Here is a 12,369-nt window from a genome sequence, read left to right on the forward strand (position 1 = left end):
CTGTGGCTGCCATGGCAACAAGAGTGACAGACGTCAACCAGTGTAGATTTTTGACTGATGAATCCTGGAGTTTGTGAAGTTTTGAAGTCGTTTTCTTCTCTGCGTGGTTGAAAATCAACAAAAAAAAAAAAAAACATAATTGCACATAATCAGTCCAGAAAAACCAAGAAAACGTTTTAAATGACTTATTTAATAATGGTGTTATAACATTTTATTTCATTTAGATTTTTAATGTTTATTTTGAATGAAATTCATCAATAGAGATCATATTTGATGGAATAAAGACTGTTGAAAGGCTAAATTCCTTTATAAGGAGAATAACTATATTTAAGTTTGCATTAAGTCATCAGCCAAACCCGATGAGACCGTTCTATTAAAAGTAAAATGAGCCCTTTGATGCTCCAGCCAGCTTTTTTATTTTTGAAGCATTAACTGAATTTAAATAAGAAATTTGAAAAAGATTATGAAAATATGAAAATATTTGAAAATGGAAATTTTCTTGCGTTACTGGAGAGGTTTGTTCTGCACACGGTGAAAATAAACATTCTTTAATTCAATGACACAAGTTCTCTTCCTGTCGGTGACAAATCTGGAAGAAAAGCTCTTATTCGGGGGTTTTGTTGCATCTCCATGTGCCCCCGCTCAGAGCTTCAGAGACCCAAACGCTCTCAGAAGGCTCGTCGAAGCACAGAGCTGCACACTTTTCTCCTCACGCTTCCAGAAAACACTAAACGGCACAGGTCCGGGCGTAAAGCGTGAGTCTGAGTTGAACTTGTTGGTCTGAGAACAGGATCTGCGTTCATCCTCAGACACGTGGGCTGCCTGTGTGCATGCGCAGGAGTGCTCTGAGCCTTCAAACATGTTGGATTCTCTCGGCCTGATGTTTGGGGAGAAACAAGGGTTCTGCCTGTTGAATGTCACCTCTAGCCAATCAGAAAGGGAGGCGACATCACCTTCCTCCTCAACGTTTAGATTTCATGTCTGAGCGGGTACGTCTTTGGGTGACGGCTGTGGATTTTGCTGCACAGCACACACACACACACACACACACCGTAGGATCAAAGCTATCCATGAAGTTTTTTATCAGCACATTTGTCTCTCATGCTTTGAACATCGGCCGCTTGACCTGGGCGTTGGTTGGAAACACTAAATTATCTCTAATTGTCTCTGTGTGTCCCTGAGATGGACCGGAGACCTGGAGATGGACACCAGCCCCCTGCAGCCCTACTGGGGAGTCTTTAGCAGTTTTGTAAAACACATTTTTTACTCTGAAATCATGTTTGCACCATGCATCATATGTTTTTAATTTTACTGATTATTTTCTAAGCTTTTTTCTTCTAACTGAAATGCATGGTGGTGCAGTGGTTAGCACTGTTGCCTCGCAGCACGAAGATTGCAGGTTCGAAACTCGGCTGCAGCCTTTCTGCGTGGAGTTGCGTGTTCTCCCCATGCATGCGTGGGTTTCTTCCGGGTACTCCGGTTTCCCCCACAGATCACAACATGCCCTATAGGTTATAAATTGTAAGTCGCTTTGGATAAAAGCGTCTGCCAAAGAAATAAACATAAGCATAAACAAATAAATGAAGTTCAGGGAAAATCTGTGATAAATCATCAGGAGGTGTTTTTAGGAGGCGAGGTCTTTGTAGCAAGTTATTAACAAAAGAGAGAAGCTTCCAGGCTTTTCTGTAAAGGGTTAAACCGTAAACAGCCGGCTCTTTGGCAGAATTAAAGTTTTATTTTTGAATGTTTTCCCAGAAGAGGTTTACCTCCTTCAACCACATCAGTCTTTGTTTGAGGTGAGCCAGACTTGCCACCAGGAAGGAATTATGCAGATGAGTTTTTGGGGGATATCAGCGGGTAAAGAAGACAAACGAGGTGTTTCTGCTCAGAAACCATCTTTTTTTCTGAGAGAAAACTTGACTTTCCATCATTGCTTTTTTTTAACTATGACATTTAAAACAAGATTGATGGAAACGAGCTGAAGGAGTTTCCTTTTGTTTTGCAGGAGAACGGTGACCCACGTTGCACTAGCAACATGTTGTGTAATGTCGCTCACCTCCACCTGAGCTAAACTCACAACTGATAATGATTCTAATGCCAAATTCCTCTGGTGAGCATTAATTTATTTTATTTTATTTTATTTTTTGATAGTTTGCTATCTTTGTACAAGCAAGAAAAATCTTCCAAAACCACCTGGAAAAAAAAAAGAAAATGCACGCACCGATGATGATGATGATGATAATGATGAGGAGGAGGAGGAAGGATGTTTTTTACATAAAGTCTTTCAAAGTTCAATTCATTTCAAGTTTATTTATAAAGCGCCAGTCCAGGTCAGGTCATTAAACCAATCAGTAACAAGTTTCCTATATAAGGAACCCAACAGGTTGCATCAAGTCACTGACTAGTGTCAGAGTCTTTACAGCACTCCTCATACTAAGCAAGCATGCAGCGACAGTGGAGAGGAAAACTCCCTTTTAACAGGAAGAAACCTCCAGAGAATCCTGGCTCAGTAGAAGCAGCCATCCTCCACGACTCACTGGGGATGGAGAAGACAGAGCAGACACACACACGCACGCACACACGCACACACACACACACACACACACGCACACGCACACACACACGCACACACACACGCACACGCACACACACACACGCACACACACACACACACACACGCACACGCACACGCACACACACACACACACACACACACACACACAAAGTAGTGTTTCTATGGTTACATTGTGATGTCTTAGTAAATATTCTATTAGGTGAGAGATAAACTTTATTGTATTTATCCTAGTGGATCTATAATTAAACGGGTAAACTAGTAGTAGCACATCCAACGTCAAAGAGAGTAAAAAGTTATTATCAGGAGAGGGAGAAGTGGTTAGCAGCAGTGTTCAATGTTTCAATAAGTTCACATCACAAGCACAATAGAAAATTGTAAATACAGATAAATTAATAAATTATTACACAAATAAATAAATAATAATTTAATTTATAGCTTACATAAAAATTATTATAAGAAAAAGATAAAAAAGAAAACTTCCTTAGGCAACCTAAAGTTCCGTGAAAATGGAAAACTCGTCACACGTTTGTCCCCGACTGAATATATTTGGTAAAACAGAAAACACACAAGCACATTTTCTGCGTGAAGACATGAAAAAACCCGTTACTCCAGACCTGCTGGCTGCACGTTTCTCACCTTCTGTTGAACATCAGCTGTGAGTGAAGAAACAGGGCAGGATGGGAGGAGAGGTGGTGACAGGGTGGCCACAGATCTGGTCACCGCCTAGAGAAGCCGCGCCGAACCACACGTGTACGGTGTGGCGCTTCTCAGGAGCGAAAAGGGTCAAAGGGCACGGAGCAGAACCCTTTCTTTTAACCGAGCTCGTAGTGGATTTACCAAAGTCTCCCTTGTACCTGTTTCCTGCTGCTTCTTGGTAAACAAATCCCTCCTGGATTTAAGAGGATTAGTCTCTGCATAATTCTTCTTCATCAAATGGCATCACTTAATCCATCTGATTTCTGCATTCATTCAAAGCCCCTTTGCCACTTAAGAGTTTTGAGATTGACCGTCTTTGACGCCTTCAGCTTTTCCAGCATGTGTGTGAAAGAAAAGTAAAAAAAACAACAAATTCCTGCAACAAATCCAAATGTTTATTGTTTTTAAAGCACCTACAACACAGCTCAGTCCAGGTCACACCCTTCTGCATCTAATCAAAACAATCATTCAAACACAATAGATCTTAACGACATCAATGACTCCCGGGGGTATGGAGGAGGGGTAATCGTAGGTAGTGTTGGCTCGTTAGGCAGCAACAGACCGCTAAAGCTTATAAGTGCATCCCTCCCATACTCCAGAGAGAACTGACAACGCTCCTCAGATGAGAAGCAAAATGTCTTCAAGAAACCAAAGAAGTTCAGTTGCTTTCGTTTGAACCTTGACCTGGATGACTGAGAGCCTTCACCAGCATTGTTTAGCCCCCTTCAGACAGGCCATGAAAAACGGAAATGTTCCGGACTCTGTCCGTAAGACCTTTGTGTCTGAATACAAACATCCGGATAACGTTTTCCGTAATTTAACCGGACGACGCCCCAGTAACAGGTCCGGACTTGTTACGGACAAGGTGGCTGCTTCAGACTGGTGAGGTCGAGTTCCGGACAGGGAGGAGGGGACCGGGGGACGCTGTGCGCACCTAGATAGCTCGCTGCTGTAGCATGCGGCGAACCACGGCAGCTCGCCTCCTACGGTACCGCCTAGACGCGTGACGGAGCGCTTCACACCGCTTCAGTGATTCCTTTAACCACTGAGCTTCATAATCATCCAGGTCTCTTATGCATCTTCGTGTGCGCAGAATTATGCTTAACATAAGTCCGACCCCCCCCAGACATCTGGAACTTTTCCCTGCTGTGTGAACGCAGCCGAAAGGACAAGTTCCGGTACAAAAGTGGTGTGTCTGAAAACCCAGTTCCGGTTAAAAACCGGATTAAATTGTCCACACATATTCCAGAATGTCTATCTGAAAAGGGCTTTTGAAAAGTTCTGGTGGTGAACGGCACGGGCCAGATCCTGGGGAGCGGGTGTTTGCGTTGGTCAAAAGGGTTTCGTTTAGAAGTCAACGACCGCTTCTCCCGAAATGACGGCAAATGAATAAGAGCAGAAAAAGGAGAAATCTCGGGGTCTGTTACCATCCCGGCTTTAATCAGGGGCACAAAGCTGCTCCTTTCTTCTTCTGTGTGGACTTAATTGCGTGCATTGTTCAAATGTTGGCAGGCAGCGCTTGTATTTCCGTTGGCTAGAACATAACGAAATGCTTTTTGTTGAAGATCTCTACGTCTGAGCTTGGTCAGAGGAGGTTGGGTCGGAGACAAACAGGGAAAATGTTGTTTTACGAAGAACTCCGATGAGCGAATCACTCATTTTATGGCTTTGATCTGTCAGTCAAGTGTTGGATCAGGCTCGCTGCATCGGACCCGGGTTTTAATTTAAACAACCCAAATGTGGACTGGAAGAATTTCATTTGAGCCTTACGGTGTTATGAGTACGCGATCAAAGAGGACTTCATGAGCTTGAACGACGTGAGCGTTTCCAGCTTTGCTCAGTTTAGTTTCCATTTCTCAAAATGTGAATTAACATCATATAATAAGAATTTTCTGTGTGTTTAAATGAAAACACTTAAAAAAAGAACTTAGTAAAAGCATTGAATTTCATTGGTTATTACCAGAAATGAGGATTTGAGATGAGACTTGAACTCAGGTCTGACTTGAGTCACCAAAACAAAAAACCTGACCAGAAATAATCTTAAGGTGTGTGGCTCAATTTTCTTATAACATTTTCTGAGTTGTGTAATCAGAAGTGAAACTAAAAACCTGGTACCTTGGACTTGTCGCTCCCACACTTGAGAATTGACCTGGACTTGAGACTTGTCTTGGACTTGATGTATGTGACTTGAGTTCTCTGTTGTGTAATCAGAAAGGTAGAATCCAGCTTGGTGACTTGGCCCTGTCCATCAGTGGCATGCAACTCGAACAGCACTTGAAACAATGACTTGTGAACATCTCTGGGGCGATATGGCTATGTGTCCTAGGCTGCGCAGTGGTGCAGTGGTTAAAGCTGTTGCCTTGCAGCAAGAAGGTCCTGGGTTCGCTTCCCGGCCTGGAATCTCTCTGCATGTTCTCCCTGTGCATGCGTGGGTTCTCTACGGGTTCTCCGCCTTCCTCCCACAGTCCAAAAACACGACTGTTAGGTTAATTGATCTGTCTAAATTGTCCTTAGGTGTGTGTGTGTGTGTGTGTCTCTGTGTTGCCCTGTGATGGACTGGCTCTCTGTCCAGGGTGTACCCCGCCTGATTTCCCACTGACCACTGGAGACAGCCACCCTAATCTCGTCGGACGTTGTTATTACACTCAGATGTTGTCAAAGCTCCAGTTTTAGGTAAACATATAAATACATTCATTAAGTAATCTTACTCTTTGATTCCGTTATAATGGATCACAATCATAGTCACCACACCAAAACGGTGGCATTGACTTTGAAGCGATGAAAAGGTCAAGGTGCAATTTTTGCCACCAGATGGCGCCATTTCCAACAGACTGAGCCTTTAAAGCAACATTAAAGAGTTTTCAACACTTTCAACCTCTTAGCCAATAGCGATGGCAGATTTAAATTCAAATGCAGTGCAGAGTTTTTACCTGACAACGGCACAACACTGACAGCTTTAGGCAGAATATTTAAATTTGGACTAAAATGCACTAAAGTACAAAACTATTGACTACACGTGTCTGCAGCACGATCACCCCGGGTTTCCACGGGAGCCGTCAGCAGCACGTTACTGCAGCAGCACGTCTTGCTCGCGTAAGCTGCTGCTTGGCCCTTCCCACGAGACGCGAAGCAGCAGGGGAGCAGCTGTCACCGACAGAGCACGAAGTCACACGAGTTACTTTGTCAGTAAACACAACAACAAGCAGGAGAAAACTACAACATGGTTTGTGTTTTATGTTCTGTCCGTTTTATAATCGCCAATACGGACCTGAAAAACAAAGGAGACCGCTAGCTAGGTGATAAATTCTCATGGGGATGCACAGTTAGTACCTTTTTTAAAAGTAAAGCAACCGGAAGGCAGTACGTTCTTTATTCTGAAAATCTCTGGAGCTTCGCTCCGTTTCCGCGTCCGATTTCCTGTCTTTCCTTCCCCAAAAATGTCGAACTTGACCCGTTTCAGAGGCGTCGCGCGTAGGAAATAGAACCGGCGCGTAAAGGCCGCGACATGCTGCTCCTGAGACGCGGCCGACTCGCGCTGCTGACGGCTCCGGTGGAAAAGGTTCTGTTGACCACAGCGGTTCCTATCAGCAGCTATGACGTGCTGCTGCAGTAACGTGCTGCTGACGGCTCCCGTGGAAAGCCGGGGTTAGACACACATTTATATAGTTTATCAGAAAAAAAAGTAGATTTGGGGGTGACTTGCTCTTTAAGCTATTGCTTTCAAACTGGTTTTAGTGGTTTTTCAGCAGTAAACTTGAGCAGCGTCACATTGGACAGCACCAACTAGAAATTATTTTGTAGGTGCATAAGTTGAAGGTCTCTACCAGCTCCATGGCTGTTGACTGTGACAATGGCTAATATAAAGGCTAACAGTTAGGTCTTTCAGTTTTCCGACTGTCAATGAAAAGCTCAGGAAGAAGAAATTTGCTTTATTTGTTGGTATCATGAAGGCGCCTGGAAAGAAAATTAAAAGAGTAATGTCTCTGGAGGTGACGCAAAGAGCTAACACCAGAGTAAACATCGGCTCGGGCTACACTCGTATGAGGGAGCTGAAGGAGGCTACGAAGTCACGGACTGATGGTGACCTGGCTTTGTTGCTAATAATATTTTTGTCCAAAAGTGTGGATCTTTTTACTCCGTGGCTTATTTAGTGTCCGTTAGCGCTAACGTTAACGCTAGCTCATCGTCAGCGGTTGTTTACGACAGTTGTAATTCTGCTTTCAACCAGTAGGAGGAGAAGCTGAAATTAATTAGCGCTACTTTGTTTTTCGCAGATTTCATCATCATAAGTCTGGTTCTTAATTAAAATCTAAAACTTCTTCAAAGTTACGTATTCTGGGCCAAACGTGACTTCTCACATACTTATTTGTTTAGCTAGTATTAATGTCTTTGTTAACGTTGATCAATTACCTGAACTGAATTCTGAGTTCCTGCATCAGGTAATCACGTTGAATAAAAGAGGACAGCGTGAGCTCATTTATTCAGCCCGACAGAAATTTGCCCAATCACCAGTTTATTCAAAGGTTGCCTTCCCATCAGCCTCCTTGATCAGACTAATCATCCTTCTGGTGGCTGTCTTTATCTCCCCTAACACCTTTCCACACTCGATCGTGTTGGAGCACGCAGTCTGCCGTTTGACATTATTAGATCCCCGTCAGGGGCACTTCCTCTTACGCCGAGAAGCCATCCGAAGCAGAGGTGAGGAAGATGGGAAGCGACGGCTCCTGCCTGCTCGTTGCAGGGGGAAATGAAGGCGAGGGTGGTGATGGACTAATCTCTTGCTCTGATTATCTTCTCATTACAATCCGACAGCAGCCACTCGATGAAGAGGAGGAGAACGTGTAATTAGACTCTCACGACTAAAACAGAGAATATTTATCAGGACTTTAACTGTGTGCCCACAAGAAAACTTTAAATTGATCAAATCATCGGTGGAGGTACAACTTTGACCCATTTCAAAGGGAAATTTTTACTTTTGCAGAATGATCTGAAACCAAAACGTGTGAAAGTGTTTCTGAGTGTGCTTTTTTATTTGTTGTGGATGAAAAGTGGGGTAAACATGGGAAAGGGGGGGGAGTGTTCAACTATTGCATCTTCTCAGCATGCAATGGAAAACATGAACTCAAATGTCAAGGCAGCTGAAGCACGTAAATAACTACATTTCAATGGATACGTCAGTTGGAATTGTAAATCACGGACCTGGGTTTTTCCCGGAGACTAGCTGGCAGGAGGAAATGGTGGGGAGTGAAACGCATAACCAGCAGACCAGAGGGAGGAAGGCTAACAGAGCATGTCGGGCGATGGAAGCGTTAACTGTGTCTACAGCCAGAATAAAACACAAAAATCAAATGCTGAAAGCTTTTTTTGTTGTTTCTTTTTACAGCTCAGAAACGACGACAGCCTGCCAGCCACTCCAGATAGATCATGAGAAAGCGTCTGACACACAGGCGGACAGCGCCGACCGAAATGGCTGCATCAAAGGAAATGGACGTAAACGCCACCGCCACCGCAGGGCCAGAATGTGAGTTAGTCTCGACGCTCCCGCCAAAGCCTAAACAAACACTTCAGAACCATCGAGAGGGTTTCCTCGACTCTGAAAACAGGTGCTTGGGCAAAGATGAGAGAGCCGAGGAATCAACAGGTGCTAAATGTGTGGGAGTTTTGATCAGTGTGACACGTTTAAGATGACAAATGGTTGTTTTAGGAAGGAGGTGCTTTCGTAGATCACAGAGCCGACGATGAGGCTCTTCAGCAGCTCAACACAATTCCGTCTGGGCTTGAATCTGACAGGGAAACCCAGCTAATCTCTCTATTCTGGTGCACAAAATGTAAAAACCAAAGCCTCATCACTTCAACGCGCGATGGAGAAACGCTGAGACCCTGAGAGGAAATGTACACAGTGTCACGCAGATCCTGACCTGCTCCAGCACCTAGAGCCAGAAGCTGCCTTCACGTGCCAAGAACTGAAGGGCACTATTTAGAATTAGGAACGTCCTAATTAATGTAAAAGCTGTGAGTGTTTGCAGATGCATGGGGGTGATCTACAAATGCTTCAGGGTTAGGGTTTTTATTTACGGCACCAGCCATTAAGGGAACTATTCAACAGGAGGAGTGTGTCGGGCTCATCCGGACGGGTCAAGCGAATTCATCCAGCAGCTGTTTGGGAGGGGTTATGGATGTGTATGGTTATTCGTGTGCAAAAAGATTTTTATCTAACAAACGAATTCAAGGCAAATGATTTATGGTAATAAAATCAAATAAGTCATAAAATGCCTTTTAAAGGTTTCATTCACTCGTTGCTGCTGTCTCCATGAAAGCGTTTTCAGATGTTTTCTGTGGAGACGAAAACAAACGTTGATGTTTCAGGGGTTAGACGTTTTACAGAGAAGTGGGAGGTGGAAACCAACAGGAGTAGGAGTTTCACTCATTATTATTCATGATATGCAAACAGGAGGCCTCTGATTGGCTAACAGCAACATGAGTCCAAGGAGGAAGTAAATAGCCCAAAAGGACCATTTTCCTGAGTACCAGAACTGAGGATTTTACTCTGAAAGAGTCACCGGGTGGGACTTGTGGTTAACTCATCCCGACTGGTTGTAACTCAGGAGGAAATTACATCAGCAGTAGCTAAAAAACCAGCATTTCCAAAATTGAAAGACAGAATTTAATCAGAATTAACGCAGTTTTAAAATCACAACGTTTTTGCTCCCAACACGAAAAACATGGCGGGAATCCCCTCACAGTGTCGTAAATTTGGCAGCTTTACGGTCTCCTACAAAGCGCCGTAAAAACAATGCTTCGTTACAGAATAAAACTAGGGGTGTTTCTCAATGGCAAGGCGCCTTGCTTACGAGGACACGGTCCTTCCTTGGTCAAAGAAAACGGTTAAATGGAACAGACTTGCGTCACGTGACCGCAGCTTCCATGGCGGTCACGTAACGTCACGTGACACGGGAGATAACGTTATATTTTATACGTATTAGTTTCAATATAAATATATAACGAGACTTTTACTTTTCAAATTGTGTACATGTTTATTAAATTAAGTATATAAGCGAGTTACTACCCGCTAGCCACCGAAGCAGCAACTACTAAGCTACTAACCAACCATAGATAACTTCTTTGGATCTAAAAAAACATTTTAAATTAGCTGATTTACTTTTAAACTTGAAAATTGTCCCCGAAGTAGCTGCCGGCTTCTGATCCGCCGTCCTTTTGAAAACACCGCGGTGTATTGTGGGTAATTTTTGACCAAGGCTAGGCTACAAGACACCTCCCGTGTGTCCTCGCTCAGCTAGCTAAACGGCTAACAAACAGAGAACACACGCCTCGGTAGAACATGAACACTGGAACATGTCTTGGCAGCTCACGATGACGTATCTCCTAGGCAACCGGGGCGGGGCTAAGACATCAAGGCGAGGTTCCTTGGCATCGAGAAACACCATAGGGATGTTATTTATGTCTGTGGACGCCTTTTCAGTGACATCACTGACCTGAAACAGTCGTAAAATGCTGACGTCTTCACACAACGTCCTGAAAAGGGCCGGCGTGTTTCCCCTGTCACCTTCAGCCCTCCCAGAACATTTCCGGAACTGCTTTAGTTGAAACACGGCTAGAAGAAGAACCGCTTCCTGATCGTCTGAACATTTCAGAATGGCTTTATTTGCATGTAAACTTACATTTTTCCCCTTAAAAAGCTAAATGTTTGTGGCGATGGCCATGAAGCTAATTGTTCTAATTGTGAGTTTTATGGTTGTGTTCGCCACCTTGGTCTGCTGATGAGGTCATAGAAGGGGCTTTATAAATAAACAAATGAATGGATGAAGCTGGAACTTGTAATAAACCGTCAGAAGGGTTTAGCTTCTACTTGCCAAGACACACACGACACAGCCAAAGTGGGTGGGGCCATGAGTTTTCCCACTTATTTCCTCATGCAGCTGACGCTGGCGAAACTTTCGTGTTTCATAAAGAGCACGCAGTTTCCCAGTGAATGAGACCTTTAATAGGTTTATCACAAAAGCATCACATAACACAAACTGCTGTTTTCATTGGTCGTTCCGGTCTTCCCGAGCAGCGGCTCTGTAGTTTGCACCAGCAGGCGTGGACTCCTCGTACAGCTCCTCCGTTTTATGCTGTGAGGAACTTTTCTGCAGGACTCCGCCTCATCAGGCGGGTGTGTTTTCATGTCTGCTTTCCGCCCGTGGACAACGCATTCAGACCAAAAGCAAAGAGGAAAAGGGGATTTGTGTGGGCGAGGTGCTCCAAGCATCAGTGAGAAAATGAAAACAAATCCTATTTAAGTGCCATAGCATGAATTTTAAAGGTTATCAGCAGCCAACACTTTAGAACTGTGTGTAAGAGTGTGGGCCGTGCTTGTACTGAGATCTTACAGCTGTTAGAAATCATAAACTAATCTAGGCTCACGATTTCAAAAGCCCATGATTCTTGACATGTTTTTGATTTTCTCAGCATCTTTGCTTTTGCCTGTGTGAGTTTCTACATCTGTAGCTCATTTTAAAGCAGCTGAGGTCTTATTAAAGACAGGAAGTAGGTCACATCACTCTGTGTGTTGGATTTTCACTCATCGGGTTTCTCCCTGTGTGAGAAAATCGAAATCAAAAGTGTGTCTTTGTAGTGAAACGGTTGAGGGCCAACAGGCCTGTCAGGTGGTCAGAAACCAACAACCAGTAATTGTTTGGTTTGGTTATTTCACACAAATAACTTGTGTCAGAGGATATGAAGCTGGCATGTTTTAAAGCTTCTCTTTTGGTTTCTACCTTCTGTCTGATAAAAAGGGGTTTAGTCGTATTGATGCTGTAATTCAACTTTGTCATTTAAAAGCACGCAGGCGGAAGTGTAATGGTGTGGGGTGATTTAAAGGGAAACTAGGGAAACTTTTAGCACCCCCTAGAGTCTTATTATTCCTTGTTGTGAACTCAAAAGTGAAACAAATCTCCTCGCTGTTCATCTTTTTAACACCTTAATCAGCTGAAATGTCTCCCCAGCTTTCATTAGTGTCTACGGGAGTGATTCATCACTAAATCAAACAAATCAGCCTCGTTCATGATTTAAACGTGCAGGAAACGTGATGGAAGCAG

General features: G+C 43.7%; 1 protein-coding gene across 1 annotated transcript in view; it reads left to right on the plus strand.

Moving 5' to 3' along the window:
- Positions 1-12,369, plus strand: part of srrm4 (serine/arginine repetitive matrix 4) — a gene marked incomplete in the record, with an annotated part of 71,264 nt that overhangs the window by 35,175 nt on the left and 23,720 nt on the right. The window contains 1 exon segment of the mRNA XM_070555558.1: positions 8,655-8,792. Coding sequence (XP_070411659.1) covers positions 8,655-8,792 — 138 coding nt within the window.

Source organism: Nothobranchius furzeri, chromosome 10 (assembly GCF_043380555.1).
Source record: "Nothobranchius furzeri strain GRZ-AD chromosome 10, NfurGRZ-RIMD1, whole genome shotgun sequence".
Taxonomy (NCBI): Eukaryota; Metazoa; Chordata; class Actinopteri; order Cyprinodontiformes; family Nothobranchiidae; genus Nothobranchius; species Nothobranchius furzeri.